The sequence below is a fragment of the Neoarthrinium moseri genome, assembly GCF_022829205.1.
Source record: "Neoarthrinium moseri strain CBS 164.80 chromosome Unknown scaffold24_Wmoseri_CBS_16480, whole genome shotgun sequence".
In the NCBI taxonomy this organism is placed as follows: Eukaryota; Fungi; Ascomycota; class Sordariomycetes; order Amphisphaeriales; family Apiosporaceae; genus Neoarthrinium; species Neoarthrinium moseri.
Window position 1 is genome coordinate 99,790 of NW_026055138.1, and position 16,485 is coordinate 116,274.

Sequence of the window (16,485 nt, forward strand, 5' to 3'; positions counted from 1 at the left end):
AGCAAAAACCTAGTTACATTCGATGCATCTTCTTCGGTTCTTCTAGCGCCGAAGCTTGAAGGGTATTCCCAGCAGAAAGGACCATCTAGCTACCTTGAGGCTAGGACTACCACTCTCCGAAAACCTTGGTTACGAGAGAAAGCCGCAGAGTTAACCGCAGAGCCTAACCTTGGAAGACGCCAACTGAAAAAGAAATCGCATTCGAGACCCAGTAGAAATGCAACACACCTCTAATAATGCGAGTACTGCCAAGGCGAAGGTGGGCACTCTTGCAAGTAGTAATCGCTGACTCCTTTCACTAAGAACATGAGAAGAACCAAAAAAAAAATAATGCAAAGAAGAGGCACAGGGTCATGAGAAAAGGCAAGTCTTGGAAGGGTGGCATCCCGGTAGAAAAGTTATAGCTGGTTTGCGGGGAGCGGATACGCATTGTTGGCCTGTCTTGAACAGTCCCGATGACAGTAAAGAGTCTGATACGTTAGTGTCGGAAGATTAGGCGGCTTGCGTTAATCACTAATCATTTGTTAACGCTCGTCCACAGCATCTACTGTAGAGGTGCGAATGGAGACTTCATTCTGGCATTCCAAGATGATCCAGGAGCCAGCCTGCTTTAGCGGCTTGTCGCAATTTGCAGGTACCTAGACATAGCCGTAGAAACCTGGCAGGCTACACCATGAAAGCAGGTTTCGAGCCTGTGCGCTGGTGTCAGATCTTGCTCAAACGTCTGAACTTCAGACGAAACTGGATGTCAAATTATTCTCGGAACAGCATAAAGAAAGTTTCGGCTGCTTCCATAAAGGGTGGCCAACGGATATTGACTGTGCAGACCCGATGTCTGGGTTGGGTGAATGCCTGTGAAAATCCGGCCGTAGGTGGAGAGCCGCAACTACAACGAAGTGCCTCACTTCCGAGACCGTGTAATAAGCGGAAAGTGATCCAAGCAATACAGAATAGATCTGCGAAGAACAATGGTGGTCCGTCAGTACCGGGATCTCAGTGGAGGACCCTGTGGCATAACCAAGCTGTTCGCTGAGGGTGTGCCAGCACGAGGCAAAGCGCAGATGCTCAGCAGATCACCATCAAGGAGAGAACTGACCACCATCTGGCTCTTCGAGGGCGGGTTTTTTTAAGCTCAGATTGGCAGCGCTACTGTACGCACTACATACGTCGTAACCCACGATCTGTCAACGGGCTTACATCAAAGAGCAGAGTCAAATGTCGGATGCATCGCGGCTCACTGCAGACTTGGTAACTGACTGGAGGTAAATGGACACAACCCATATTGCATATGGTTAGAAACGAGCACAGCCTCACTCGCTCCCTACTGAACAGAGTAATCCTTCGATAAGATTTTGCTGCATTCGCAGGTGTGGTGCACTGACACATCCGTTGACCAGGGGGTGCAGAATCACAAGCCATCCCCCATCCGTGTGTTCGTGCGTAGTTCGTTTACCGGTCTTTGCGCCACACCATTCATCCCTTCTCCAGATGATGTCGCGTATCGTCGCTCGCTCGATGATTTCATATCAACACACCCTTCCATGTGAGTGCTTGTCGGGGAGAACTTTTGAAACCATCTAGATGGTAATTCTAAACCCTCTGGAGAATCTCGTGACAGTGGTTCCTGGTGAATAGATTGGCTCGGTGATGTCCAAAGAGAGGAGTTGCAGGAAGGCATACGGACGATGTTACGGCGGGGAATCTAGATAACGGTGGAAGCTGGATAGAAGGGTTGTAGAACGATGTGGACTTCTACGCCAACCGTTAATTCTCTCGCATACGCTTGATGTCGGGCACTGAAATGCACGGCGACCCTGACCTGCAGCCAGCTGCACAAAGCCACCTCTCGTCACATTTTGAGACTGTTCCGATGGGCAACCAGGCACAAGGCACCAACAATCAGGTGCAGCAACAGCGACTAGGGCGATTCACGTTCGGTATCATTGCCAATAGAGTACGTAAAATGATACTTGCAATATCACTCTATTGAGGGGGTTGGTATAGTCCCGTGACAGTGACATACACACACTTCGTTTGGTTATGCATGAGGCACTAGGTGTGGTGGTTTGAAACTACCACAGCCTTCGTCTAGTCTGTCTATCACAAGTTCTGGCAAGGCTCATACCGGGCATATGTAGGGGAGATTGAACGTGGAGATGACGAACATCGGTTTCGGGGTGTTTTGACATGCTTGCGCGTCAACCGAAGCAGTTGCTTGTTGAGGCCGTGGGGGACCGCGTTGTTTCCACGAGTTTCCTAGTCTTGTGGTAACCTATCAGGCACTACAGAACGTGGCATTACTTTCGCAACGATGGCAAGTCGAGTTCGCAGAATACAACCATAGATTACTTTGCGTGAATGAAGGACACGGGGCGGGCAGGCTATCCTTTCGGTTCACATGTAGCCGCTAGCTCCCTGTCCAAAGGATCAGTAACGATTTTTGGACTAAGAACTAGCCTGTGGGCGAGAGAGAACAGGTGTTTCCTCACCGCCGGCATACGATGGAGTTCCAACTAGTTCAAACTCTCCTTTGGCCCCCGATGAGGTGCACCAGGAACGGTTCCAACTAGACAGCCGCATTGCTTTAATCACTGTCAAAAGTGTAGAGGTTGCTTATGCCACGAACTATTCCCCATCGTGCGCCGATAAAGATGGGGAGCCGCTCCCCTGTCGTCCTCTGTACTTTAAATGTGCTTCACACCAAGCGCGGCTTCTGACCCTAGACAGAGCTCGATCTCCCCAATACGGGGTGTCATTGGCCGAGTGGGTATGCAGTCAATCATGGATGAACTCATCGCCGTCATGGCCACAATCCGGAAATCATCATTTGTACTGGTTATGCTCTCTGCCGCGAGTGGGACTGCGGGCCTGTCAACTATTCAAGCAAGATGAAGAGATCAAGGGCCGCTGGCCAATGCGTGACGCTCAACTGTGTCCTGAGGGAGCTCACGGCTGCTCCAGTTTTCTCACCAGATCAACTCTATCCAAACGTCGTCTCGCATTGCCTGCTGTTAGAGTCGAGCCCTGATCGCCTGCGCCAAGCACACCCGTCAACGAACGGTTTCGTGGGAATTGATCGGTCGGCTAGTGGGCGCGGCTGTACCAAATCAAGGGAACAGGCCCCGTCGTCTCGATAATCACACGCTATACTTGTGCAACTCTTCGGATTCCCATTTGAAATGATAGTCTTCGCGCATGCCATTAACAGCTGTCTTAAGAGACTCGGCGGTACCTTCACCATGGCTAGATACGAGAGCATCTAGGACGCAGCCAAGCGAATATGCCAGCACGGGAGAGACCCTCGAGATGGACGACGGCCCTGGGATGCAGCTCTAGCGGCTTTCTCAGTGGATCGAACGAATAGACATCCAAAAAGGGGCTAGACTCGACCCTGTCCCGGCGCTTTCACCCCCGGCCGACCCCTTGCAACGCACCGAAGGCGCAAATGCTTGTTGTTGAGCCGTCTTTGCGACATGGCCGTGTTTCTTGTGGATTTTCTGAGCATTTTCTCCGCGCGGTTCTTCCTGAGGGCCGTGAGTTTTGACAGGAACTTGCCGCTGGCAGTCTCACGTGTTTCGCGAGCATGTGACGGGTGTGGTCATGGCCCCCGAAACTGGATATCAGCATTGTACAACGCAAGATGAACTCGGGTCTTGGCAGGATCGTGCCCACGGCGAACGTTGGCCTCTCATACCTTCAAGCGACCCTCTCCGTGTTGTTCTTGAATGATGATATTCTTTTTCCACCCCCCATCCCGCACAAGCCGTGGGCGGTAGGCGGCCAACGGTGTCATCGCATGCACCTAGACTCCTTGGACTCGAGAGAGGGCCCCTCCCCTGACCCTTGCTCAACTCAAATCGGTGCGCTAGCGGGCGTGCAGGGGACCCCTGAAGCGCTACCGAGACCCTTGTCTATACCCGCTGATCTCTCGAGTTCATGTTCCGCTGGTTGGTCGAATCCCTCCGCCTCGCCTGCTCTCCCCCATCTTGCTCTCTTGTACCCGTCTCGTAGTTCCTGCCAGTTCTCTCGCTCACCCCCCAGGATGCTAACTATCGCCTCCCTGGATAATAACGGAGACCCATCAGCAAGTGGAGGGTCCTGCATGTACTCAGGCGGTACCAGGCCCTGGAGTGGGTGGGACGTCTTCAGAGCAAGCGGTAGCTCCCATGTTTCTCTCCTCATAACGCGAACAGACTTATAATAACTACTTATCCCATTCGTCCTACATAACTCTTCCCGTGTATGCCAATGACTTCTGAACTTGACAGTCTGCCTCTTTTTCCATATTAACCACATTTACCCACGCCAGTCAAAGACCTTACCTTGCATGGCCAGAAGTCTCAGACCGCATCGAATTTAGAATACTGTCCCATCTAAACTCTATTCTGAAAGCCTTCTGCCACCGGCCGTACATCAGGCACGCGGTATAGTGCATACGTTTAACCATGACGGTCTCACTTCCTTCACAACAGCCGCCGGCGTCAAAGGAGACACAAGCTGCCCGCAAGCGCAGAAGACGGGCGCCTGCGGGAGGTGCGGCAGACGACTGCTTTGCCTGCACCAAGAGGGGAGCCAAGTGCGATCGACGACGGCCTTACTGCTCGCAATGCCTGGAAGTAGGAAATGAATGCTCCGGGTATAAGACTCAGTTGACTTGGGGAGTCGGCGTGGCAAGCCGAGGCAAGCTCCGAGGTCTCTCCCTACCCATTGCAAAGGCACCTCCAGTCGCTCCCGTGATCAAGAAGACGGCCTCACGATCCAGAGCAAACACAACCACATCCAGCCAGTGGAGCGATCAAAGCGGAAGCTCACCCACGAGCTCTCACAGAGATGAGCTCGATATGCATGGAGGCCATGCAGCCTCGTTACCTACTACGCCTTACGGCACTTACCATGACTTCACCCGCTTCACACAGGGCGAGTCAATGCCACCAGCAACGCCGACAAGCTGGGGCATCCCGTACCCATCAAACTTGGACGGCCATGGCCACCCAAGAATGCACAAGCTCAACACTTCTTTGGGTCATTTCCCTCTCATCGCTGATGGTCTTTCCTCTTCGGTAGACTCACTGAGTGATGTTGAATATACTCTCTCACCTTTGAGCCACTTCTCCCGAGATGAGCTTCCTTACATGCACAGCCCCGGCCTCATGTACGAGAACTACACCGGCCACAACTCTCCAGTCCCTCAGAGCCCCGTCTCTGCCATCATGATCGACCAACGCGCCGCCCCGACCTCGTGTCCCAGTCTCGTATATGCACCGTCTGAGCCGAGCTCCAGCCTTGGATCGCACCACGACGGATTTGAGCAGCAGATGAGGAACGCAAGACTGCTCGGGGACACTGACTCACTCAGTGAGTATACATTCCTCAACTCAATGAGCAGCGCTAACTTCGACGAGATATCCCAGAAGTTGAGCACTACAGCACAAGTCCCGCAGCAGCTTCATTTTGGGCTCACACTTTAACGAGAGATGACGACGCCACTCCCCGTATGCTCGACCATGCGTCGGCCGCTGCCGCTCATGCAGCCATCGCAGCTATTGCTCCTTACGACACCCAATCCGTACAAGTCAGTGCCGAACTGATCGCAAAGATGCCATTCTTCATGGACTACTACGAGAATATCATGTGCCCTTCAATGGTGCTCATCGACGGCCCTACAAATCCCTTCCGGGATCACATCCTGCGTCTTGCATCCAGCAGCCGAAGTCTTCAACATGCGATTTGCGCCCTGTCTGCATGCAACCTGAGAATGAAGAGAAAGTTAAGCCTTGGCCAGCATGGTCGGGATTCTCCAGACAAGTTCATTTCGGAGCAGACCGACCTTCAGTCAGAGGATTTGCCCTTGACGGAAGAATACCAACACCGCAACTTAGCCGTCCATCTTCTTAACCAACAATTAAATGACCCCAGCAAGTCCTGTCATGATTCTGTTTTGGGAACGATTCTTCTTCTGTGCCATTACCGTATGGTCGAGTCTGGAATCGCCAAGTTTGCCACCCAGTTCGCTGGTGTGAAGAAGATCCTGGGCATGCGCAACTCGGCCCCTTACCAGGCCTCAAATGACTCTACTTGGATGGAGGCAATCTTCACATATTTTGACGCCATTTCAGCAAGTGTTAACGACAGGGAAGCTCAGCTCAACCATGCTTTCTACGGCGTTTCGAGCGATACCAACTTGCTGCCAGCCGGTGCTGAGAACTGGGTTGGCTGCGACAGGGAGCTGTTCAGGACAATCTCCAAGCTCGGTCGTCTGAACCTCCTCTCACAACACAGACAGGTATCAAGCGCGATTGCCTCCTCACCTACCGGCCGCCTCAGCGTTCCAAGAGTTGCATCACCTTTGGGTTCGCCGTTGGGCAACACCTTCAAGAACCCATCACAACTGAGCGACTTCTTCAGCCTAGGTGTCCAACCGCCCCGCTTTGACGGTAGTGGGTTCGGAACTCAGCTCGACGATGATGATATCCTTGGAACCGGGCTCTGCTCCTCCCCGACCTACGACGACCAACGTTCTACCTTCTGGCGCGAGTGGAAGGAGGCCCGCAGCGCTTTGCAGAGCTGGGAATTCGACTCGGCACGCATTATTGCTTCGCTGCCTGGTAACCTCACGTCGAGCCAGGTCCGCGACCTGGGCTCCCTTTCGGAGGCTTTCCGCTACGCCGCTCTCCTTTACACCGAGCGCCTCGCTTCGCCCAACGTGCCCTCGAGCCACAACAGCTTCCGCAACCTGGTAAGCCAGGTTGTCTACTATGCCACCTCACTCGAGTCTGGCGGCATCGCAGAGAAGTTCCTTCTCTGGCCGCTGTTCGTCGCCGGAAGCGAGTGCGTCAACGAGCTGCAGCAGAACATTGTCCGCAACAAGTGCCGTGACATCATGTCCCGCAGCGGTTACATGAACAACCTGTCGGCCATCGAGGTCCTCGAGCGCCTTTGGGCAGGAGACCTGCACGATAGTGCCTCCAGTCCTGGCAAGATGGGACTCCAGAGACGTGGTCCCTTTAACTGGACGCGATGCATTGGAGGTCCTGGCGTTGACGTAGAGTGGATCATGTTCTAATACTTTACTTTGTTGGCCTTTCTTTCATGTTTGCACACAAAAGATCTAGCTTTTGGCAAAACTCTTGGGTACTGGCACATATACAGGGACTGCGCATTACGGTATATCTGCTCTTCCCCTTTTTGATTTTATATCGTGTATATCTACATCATGTTGTTACGGGTACATGGCTGAACGGCTTACGGGGAACGATTTGTTTTTTTTTTGGAATATTGATTTTGTCTATATGAAGCCTACGTGCTTTCTCGGCGGGGGAGGAAAGTGGAAGGGGGGAGGTTAGGAACTCTGGCTGGTTACTATGAGCGTCCATGGCGTATACCCCTATGAGCGCTTCTTGCATTGCTATTGCCTGCAATAAAGTTGTTGATAATTCAAATACCCAACCAAAACGATTCCTTGACTATTCACGATGTGGTGTGCCTGTGATGCCATGATAACGCTCCATGAGTCTCTGAATCAGTCAACTGCCGCTGATGTAAAGATCTACGTACCAACGTGTGCAGACGTCACATAGCTGCACCTCGACTGCACACATCGCAGGTGAAGTCTGCGTAGCCGAGACGCTGCTCAGAGCGACCTGCATACTCGACAGAGCAAAAGATAGGCGCACAGGCTCGCTTGATGGACCCCAAGAAGCGAGAACGACCCTCTGATAACGGCATTACCCACAGTTATGACAGGACCCTGGGGATGGAGATACCAGTCGATCCGTGTTGACTTCATGAACCCACTCTCCCACGTTAGGCTCACGTTGATACAGAATACATCCGGGGCTACACATACAGACATACATGGGCGCTGCCCCATCACAGGCCCAAATGCCGGTCTCTGCTAACTATCATCCAGAAGACTTAGCTTGATTGCTAACATACGCCGCCCGCCCACGCGAATCTCACTCGACATGTCCTCACACTAAGCCCCAACTTCCTCGGTCAGCAGTTCACTCATGAGGTAATGGGATATTCGGTAAAAGGTGGGGTTCGACGATCCCTTAGAGGTGCGCCCAGCTCCCTCGACCGGGATTAGAGGGCCTGATGTCCTCCTCCGGCCTAGTGGTCAGATCACTGCAGTAGGGGCATCTGGACTAACAGGCATGGATTAAGCATATTATCATGTATGCTACCTAACCTAAGGGAAGCGCCCGAAATGCCCATCCAGCAGCATCCACTTTTCTTCTCTTCCCCATGAACAGTGGGTAGCAGCCTTGTTGTGCATGTATTGTATGTACGCAGTGTCGTACTGTATCGACAGACCTGCATGTGAATTGATCCCCCTGGAGTCTCGCTCGCCGATTAGCCTCACAAGCCAGAAAGCCCACGATTGTGTCCAGCGGTATTTGCACTACGTGGGGGGCATCGAAGGACCTGTGCAATGCCATCTTGACACCATCTTGATAGCAAAGTGTGAGCCAGTACTACCTAAAGACACCCACTTCAGGGTCCATGATCTACACCTTGGCTACCGCCAACCGGCTAGGCTTTGAGATCTCATGATCCCTCTAAACATGTCCAGACCGAAATCATGTAGGACGACGAGATTGTTGACCCCTCACCGTAGCCTGTTGCTATACTAGCATCTCGAAGCCGCAAGATACACACACAATCTCGGAATAGTCCGCAGCAGGCTCCGCAAGGCCAACGGACCGGAGCTTTTCTGTTGTGGGAGCAGATCAGCACCGAGCGCGATAAGTAGCGTGGCATCACGCAACGCGACAAGTGTTGTTGCGACGGTAACAATCAAAGTTCGCTACCATGGTGAAGCTATGTTTCCCCTGCCAAAGGAACCGCTTGGTACGGTAGTCCTCGATCTGGGCGTCTGTAGCTACAGCAGTCCTAGTTAGTATACGGGGTTACTTCAGCCTCTAATGCAGAGCAACATGGCATACGACTTGGCACAGATGGGGGACCGCTTTTTCCTCGAATCTCAAAATGTGAAGCTAATGGCACTACTGTGAGACTGTCGAGGTACCGGCTTCGAAACGCCCTATCCACCCCAGCAGGCCGCTAGAGGGCTGGACAAGCACGCCCAGCGTCGCCAGAATCGGCAGCAACCGATTGGATGTGGGCTTGGGTTACATGGTTGCAAAGGTGGAGTTAGCTCATACGGGTGCCAGGTTTGCCAGGAGCGGCTTGGCTTCTTGGTTAGCGTCTAGTTCGGACGAACGTTGACTGGCGGGTCTCGTCGCTCTTGGTCCCTTGCTTCGGGGCGCGCTTCTGTAGAGATGTCCTTTCGACAGGGGTCTTGCGCCGCGGCCAGGGTCTACAGTAGCTCGCTTTCAATCTGTCCGCTCCCGTACCGTTGCCGAGTGCTGCTGTCTCGTCCGCAGGACATCGCCGGATCAGTTAGGAAGTCTTCACCGACGGGGGGCTGTGCAGAGATCCAGGATTGCCCTGGTATCATACTCCGGCACGTGATATCTCGGGGCAGAGGACGAGACACCGATACGACGAGCCGGCGCTACGAGAGTAGCCCGGAGATTTACTTGCTTCAGAGTTCGGTGATGGCCCCAGAGGAGATTGCTGCGAAAAGCTGAGAATAGTATGCGGTGCTTCATCTGCCGATACATGCGAGTTGCGACCATGTGAAGTCGAGTTGCGGCGGCGAAAAGTATCGCCCCATCGGACCAGTCCCGAGGTCCTTTGAGGAAAGGGGAATCACCTGAGCCACAGACTATGTTTTGACAAGCACCGCCACTAAGCTGTGCCACACCCAGGGTCTCAATCTTATCGAATAAGCCGCAGATATCTTATCGTTATCGATGCCGATAGCCAAAAAATTTGGGTAGCGGGACCCTTTGGCGGTTGCAGCTGTGGTGAGCAAGAGGAGGAATAGGTATCATCACACCAAACGTACAGGTCGCCAAATAAACACGGCGTCTGTTTCGCTCACACATCAGGCCACATAGGGTTTCTGACTACGACGTCAAATCTAAGCCCTCAGCCAGCTCTTGACAATGGGTCGCGAACTCCAGAAGCGCAAGAGGCGCTCATCCCGTCCCACTGTCCGACAGCCGTCGTCGCGGCGCAACAAGCTGCGCAACCCCCGCGGCAACGACATTGTGGCCAGGAACTGGGACAAGAACGAGACCACGACACAGAACTACCGCCGCCTCGGCCTGGTCCAACGGCTGAAGGCGCCCACGGGCGGCGCCGCGCCGGATCTGCAAGCCATCAAAAACAAGACCGGCGCCGGTGCGAAGAAGCCGGCCGACGCCTTTGCCATTGATCCGGCCGGTGCCGTGGGCGTCATCAGCGAGGTCAAGGTCGAGCGGGACGCGGACGGCAAGATCGTGCGGGTGCTGTCGGGCGGCAAGGGGAAGCCCAACCCGCTGAACGACCCGCTCAACGACCTGGACACGGACTCGGAAGCCGAGGAGGAGTTTGCCGACGACGGCGAGACCTGGGGCGGGCTCGAGGACACGCGGACCGAGGTCGTCAAGCAGCTCGAGGCCGAGGCGAACCGGCCGCGCGAGAAGAAGGTCCGGACGCTGAGCCAGCGCGAGCAGGAGTGGCTGGAGAGCCTGGTTGCGCGGCACGGCGACGACGCGCGCGCCATGGCCCGGGACCGCAAGCTGAACCCTATGCAGCAGACCGAGGCGGATATTACGAGGCGGCTGCGGAAGCTTAGGGGAGAGGCGTGAGGTCAGAAGCAAGAAGAAGATGTGGCATACGAAGGGCAGCGCCGGCGGGTGGTTGTCGGGCATTGCATTGCATATTGGCGTATGGAGTTTAGAAGGGCAAAAAGAGAGGCTAGACATCAACAGCACTCGGGTCATCATCCCTATGACCCTTTCTGGAAGTCGACTTTGACGGACTGCGCGACAAGTCTATCTATTACATTATGGAATTTTTCTTCTTCTCGCTTGTGAAGCTGCGTGTTCCTACTTCATGAGGTGTTGGGCTGCCCCCGGTGCCCCAGTGCCCCAGTGCCGTTGCTATTCCGAACGCATAGATAATCTGCTTTCGGTAGCTACCCGACATTTGTCCCAAGCCACAAGCCACTTTCCTACAACCCAGCCTTTGGTAATCCAGTCGCTAATACCATGCTTTTGATCATCATCCAGCCTTGCAGCCTTACCCCTAGCCTATATCCAGGTTCTGTGGTCCCCATGACACAGCCATCAGACCCAAACGGGCAGGTGCCACGTAAGACGACGACACCATACTCGATCTGACCCTATTGTCAGCCGGCTCGAGCCGTAAAGTGAAGTGAAAATAAGGTTGTCCCATGCCAAACTCTAAAGAGCCTCTCTTTTGACCCTGTAATGCCAGACCTTGGAGCCCTGTAGCGACTTGGGGAGTCCCCTGGCTCTTATTTCTCCGGAACCTTGGCCCATTACCTAGGGGTATCGTGGAGTTCAGGACTAGCCTGACCCATAGCGATGCCGCGGCTTTTAGCAAATCACTTGCTATGGTTCTGTCTTGATGGATCATGAGTCTATTCAAAATGCCGGCAAATTGGTGTGATAGCTATGTGGTATCTAACTATCTTGCCTTCCCGCCCGCTGTATCAGTATCAGAAAGCCACCGGAACACCGATTCTCGCCAAAAATGATAAACCAAATATGTATCGCACGCGATGGCCCCAATCACCGGGCCTTATCTATGTCTCGTACAGTGCTTTTCCACGCCTGGGCGGTAAAATACCGCCTCTGGCCACTTGATGCAATGCTCTGGTTAAAATCAAACTGCCCTCGGGGGTGGTCTTAGTGCAGCGTCCTGTCGTAGTTTGCCGAAGGGAACTGCGCTGGTCTGTTATCGTCGTAGTCCTCAGCAGAGGGCGGCGCATAGATTCGCGGGCCGCCGGCGTCAGGCTGAGAACCATATCCCGAGCTGTAAGGGTCGTTGTGGGGCGATGTGCTGTGCGCGCGGTAGTCACTGTCGAAGGGGTTGTCGTGGCCAGCCGGCGCCGTACTGTGAGGTCGGTACTCGGTCTCGCTGTCAAACATGGGGCGGGAGCTGTACGAGTCTGCATTGTAGGGCACGTTGCTGTGGTGATCATCGTGGTCGTCGGCATGGATCGGGGCATAGGCCTCCTCGTCGTGGGGAGCCATCGAGAAGGCAGCCTTGTCCGGGTCAATGTTCTGGTGGTTGTTTCTGGATGCGATCTTGTCGTATCCGGGAAGTGTGCCGTTAAATTGGTAGTATTTGAGGGTATAGGCGCTCAGAAAGGTTGTGCCAGCCCAGAAAAGACTTGAGGCTCGTTAGTATTTAGCCACACAGGTTTCTTGTTTCGTTTACGTACATCTCGAAGAAGGCCATGCCCACAACGGCCTTGCTGAACCTGCAGCCGTCGCCGCAAGAATTGGCCGTGTTGTATGCGGCTTGGCTGGCAAAAGCCGAGAGCCAAAAGATGGCAAAGACGCAGTCAATGACGGCCATTGCGTGAGGTTGAGCCAGCTTCTGTGTCCGCTGCCACCTCGGAGCCATGACGAGGTAGACGATGGCGGGAATCGAGAGGAAACACAGGCCGAACGGCCAGGCATTGTTGCCGTTGATCACAGCGTTATTTGATCGGAAGAGGATGATCTCGAGGACAAATATGACGAAACCGAAGGCGACCTGCATGCAGTGCAGGCCCAGCTTGGCGCCGGGCACGTAGTCGGCATCCCATTCGAAGCCCATGGCGACGGTGTATGCTGTGCCGGCAGTCTAGGTCGACGCGAGAGGGAGAAGGAGATGCAGCAGAGGAGGTGTGTCTTGAGGCCTCGACGGACAGGCGAAGACTATTGGTACTTGTTTCTTGTTGTTGTGGTCAGATCGGCAGCCAAAGCTGACGGTTGACTGCCTGGGGCGGCCACTGGTCGAAACGCGGGACGGTTTTCGCAGGGTCCAATCGAAACGATAGCGAGCTTGGAAGGCGGGCAGTGCGACGCTGGAGCCGGGCTGCAACAGGCGACAGGCGAGAGAGCGAGAGGGTATCACGAGAAAGAAGTAAAGAGGGAAATCGGGGCGCCAGACGCTCGATGGATTGACTGATTGCAAGATGTCTTGTGTGAAACGGTCAAAGTCTGTCTGTCTCTACGGAATCAGGCTGACTACTTTTGCAGGAGCTGGCGACTCCTTCGCTTCCCCATCGATATGACGCGCGTTTTGGCCATTCGTCTCCCTGTTCTTTTCGCAGCTCAGCCCTGGAAAGCGGCTCCTCTCATTCGCTGCTTGGCCGTTTCTGCTGAGGACCGGACCCAGCTTTTCCATCGCACGGGGCGATGCGAAGCCACTCTGCCCACCCACCTCCAGCCGCTGCGCCACGCCATTCAGCTTCCAACTCAGAGCTGCGTATTGGTACAGTAGCTACCGTACGCACAAGACATTGATCAACGATGGACCATCTCGAGGGCGCCCGCGCCAACTCGGGCGGCTGCGTGGCCCTCCATCAATGCAGCGTGGCTCAGAACAATTGCGGGCCGGTGGATGTGCTCTTTTGTTGTTGCTGCTGTCATCACATCCATCCTGTGCAGCTCCCGCGCGGCTCCGTGCATTGCCTGGTCGAGCGTGGAGTCTGCCCTCCATGGTTCAGCCCGGCTGCACTCGACAAACTGCACTGCACTACACGGCCCACCCGTTGCTAATGCGCGACGAACCGGTCTACGAACTCTTTTGTTTTGAAACAAGCCAATGATGTCTCTACCTGACGGGAGTGCAGTCCTCCTCATTCCCCTCTTCCGTAGTTATGCCAACGATGGCCCCCGGAATCAAGTAAGAATCGGTCGGTGTGTTGATACGTAAAATCGGACCCTGCCTATAGCCTCTGATGATGTCTGTCTCCGTCGTATTCCCTGCGGCTTGACGTAAGTGAGGTAGTAAGGGGCAACACCCTCTGCCATCCTTGGACCAAGGCACTGGAAAACCAGAACCGGGAAACCGGCAACGGCATTTAGCAATCGTTGTAGTTCGCCGGCCACTTCATCATATATAGTGGCCCTTGAGGAAAAGTAGTGTTGCATAGACGCTGTTCGTCCGGCCGATGTGGCTGTGTCGGAGGCGTCCGGTCGGGCTGCCCGGCAGTCGGACGCCCTTCATTGCCTGCCGATCATCGGCCTTTGCAGCCAAAAAGTCCCGCCCCCTTCCGCACAATTGCTGGAACGCGGCGGGAGTCACGCTGTAGACCCCGCCAACTCAATTCCTCCACCCTTCGAACGCGAGAGTCTACACGCTGAGTTGCGGCTTGATTGATCAAGAGCTTGTACAGTATAACTCTCTCTGTACAAGGGGCACTCGGTTTTGTCACACATCTGACACGACATTGTTGCGGAGGATCAAGGGGTGGCCAGACCCTCCAACCTTGAACGTCAAGGACTACTGAAACCGGGTTCATCGCTGGCGTCAGCTCTAGGCTTTCTACGGCATGCCTGAAAATGGCACTCGACGGGAACCGCCCGCCATTGTGGTGACCCAGAATGACGAGACAACACCGCTGTTGCAGGACCAGAACAAGAACGTCATCCCAGCGGAGCAGTCGCAAACACCAGGCGACAACGAGGAGCAGACCGTGATTGTCGAGGATGTGAAGGGGGTCAAGCTATGGCTTATTCTGTGCAGTGGCTGGGTCGGCGTCTTCTTGGGAGCCGTGGATGCTTCCATCATCGCGACCCTCTCGGCCCCGATATCAAGCGAGTTCAAATCTCTGAGCTTACTGTCGTGGCTCGCGACGGCATATTTGATCGCGAACGCCGCCTGCCAGCCCATCAGTGGTCGGCTCACCGATATTTTCGGCCGTGGCCCCGGCCTGATCTTCAGCAATGTCTTCTTTGCTGCCGGCAATCTGATCTGCGGGCTCGCGCAGTCCGAAGGGGTCATGATCCTGGGACGGGTGGTAGCTGGCATCGGCGGCGGCGGCCTGATGTCGATTGCGACATTCTTGGCTACGGACTTGGTTCCGCTCCGCAAGCGCGGCATTATTCAAGGCATCGGCAATATAGCTTACGGATCCGGAGCCGCATGTGGGGGTGTCTTCGGAGGGCTTCTCAACGACAACTCTAGCTGGGGATGGCGTCTTGCATTCCTAATTCAGGTGCCGCCAGTACTGGTCTCTGCGGCCCTTGTCGCTTACCTTGTGAGGATTCCGCCCAAGGTGTCGCAGAAGTCATATCTGGCCCGCATCGACTTTGTCGGCGCCTTCCTGATCATCGTCTTCTTGGTCTTGCTCCTCCTTGGCCTCAACGCGGGTGGCAATCTGGTGCCATGGGTTTCCCCTTTGCCTCTGACGACGATCCCGCTAGCATTCCTGGCGGCGGTCGGCTTCATTCTTTGGGAAGCAAAGGCCGCGCAACCCATTATTCCGGTGCGGTTGTTGCTCCGCCGGACGGTTTTCACTGCTTGCATGACGAACCTAGTCTGCACTATGGCCAATATGATGGCCTTGTTCTACACTCCACTATATCTGCAGGTACGCGGAAACTCCGCCACGGAGGCCGGCCTGGTTATTCTCTTTGCCCCCATCGGAATCTGCATCTGTTCCGTGGGCAGTGGGTACCTGATGAAAAGGACCGGGCGCTATGTCGCTCTGGGCTCTGTCTCGCTCTGCCTGCAGCTCGCCCACGTCATCATATTGACGACGCTCGACGAAACATCGCCAAAATGGCATCTGATGCTGTCGTTCTTCCTTCTGGGCTCGGGCTACGGCGCTATGCTTACAATTACGCTGCTGGCATGCCTGGCAGCAGTCGACCACTCAGAGCAGGCGCCGATCACATCCGCCACGTATGCCTTCAGATCTGTTGGGGGAACGGTGGGGATCACCATTGCGTCGGCAGTATACCAGAACATCCTTAAGACGCAGCTCTGGGATCGCTTTGGGGGTCTGCCCGACGCGGGCGTGGAGATCCCCAAGATCAGGGACGATCTCGACGAGCTGAAGCATCTGCCCGAAGGCTGGAATGTGGGAGACGTCGTTTCCGTGTTCATGGGGGCGTTTCGCGGCGTGTGGTTCACAGCTCTCGCCATGGTCTTGCTTGGTCTGATCGCCGTGAGCCTCATGAAGCAGCACACCCTCCACTCGACGCTAGCCCGCAACGAGAGATCGTCCTGAGGGATGTTCACCAAGTATTCGAGATGTACCTATATCTGGCCAGGTCACGCTATATTGTGGCTGCAGCGATTGCTTGAATTACTTAGGGAGCATTGCATCATTAGCTCCGAGATAAGCCAGTAGGCAGCTCAGGTAGCTCGACGCTGCAATATAGATCGAACGGCGATGCTGCTTCTAGCCCGGTGACAGCTGTTCTAGAAAATGTTCCACGTTTGGACACATCTATATAGAGACTATTATAGTTCGTTTTCGCATGCAACCCTATATCCCCCCACCCTGGCCCTTGCATACAAGTCTTTGTTGAACATTCCGAGATGCTACCCCAAACCAGGAGACGCCCAGGCAGTGTGTCTGGGCGTCCGAGTGGGGTCTACAAGCGAAAGAGCCCGGGC

The 16,485-nt window shown here is 54.7% G+C and overlaps 4 protein-coding genes across 4 annotated transcripts; 3 read left to right on the forward strand and 1 right to left on the reverse strand.

Moving 5' to 3' along the window:
* Nucleotides 1-4,445: 4,445 nt before the first annotated feature.
* On the forward strand, nt 4,446-7,063 carry JN550_006685 (uncharacterized protein; the record flags this gene model as incomplete). Its single annotated transcript, XM_049318452.1, has 2 exons — nt 4,446-5,355; nt 5,412-7,063. The coding sequence occupies 2 exons, from the start codon at nt 4,446-4,448 to the stop codon at nt 7,061-7,063; spliced, it is 2,562 nt and encodes an 853-aa protein (XP_049171254.1).
* Nucleotides 7,064-10,016: 2,953 nt separating this feature from the next.
* Nucleotides 10,017-10,703, forward strand: JN550_006686 (uncharacterized protein; the record flags this gene model as incomplete). The annotated part of the gene is made up of 1 exon (XM_049318453.1): nt 10,017-10,703. One exon carries the CDS (start codon nt 10,017-10,019, stop codon nt 10,701-10,703), a length of 687 nt encoding a protein of 228 aa, XP_049171255.1.
* A 1,065-nt stretch (nt 10,704-11,768) lies between these two features.
* On the reverse strand, nt 11,769-12,687 carry JN550_006687 (uncharacterized protein; the record flags this gene model as incomplete). Its single annotated transcript, XM_049318454.1, has 2 exons — nt 11,769-12,255; nt 12,308-12,687. 2 exons carry the CDS (start codon nt 12,685-12,687, stop codon nt 11,769-11,771), a joined length of 867 nt encoding a protein of 288 aa, XP_049171256.1.
* Nucleotides 12,688-14,410: 1,723 nt separating this feature from the next.
* On the forward strand, nt 14,411-16,093 carry JN550_006688 (uncharacterized protein; the record flags this gene model as incomplete). The annotated part of the gene is made up of 1 exon (XM_049318455.1): nt 14,411-16,093. The coding sequence occupies one exon, from the start codon at nt 14,411-14,413 to the stop codon at nt 16,091-16,093; it is 1,683 nt and encodes a 560-aa protein (XP_049171257.1).
* Nucleotides 16,094-16,485: the final 392 nt, after the last annotated feature.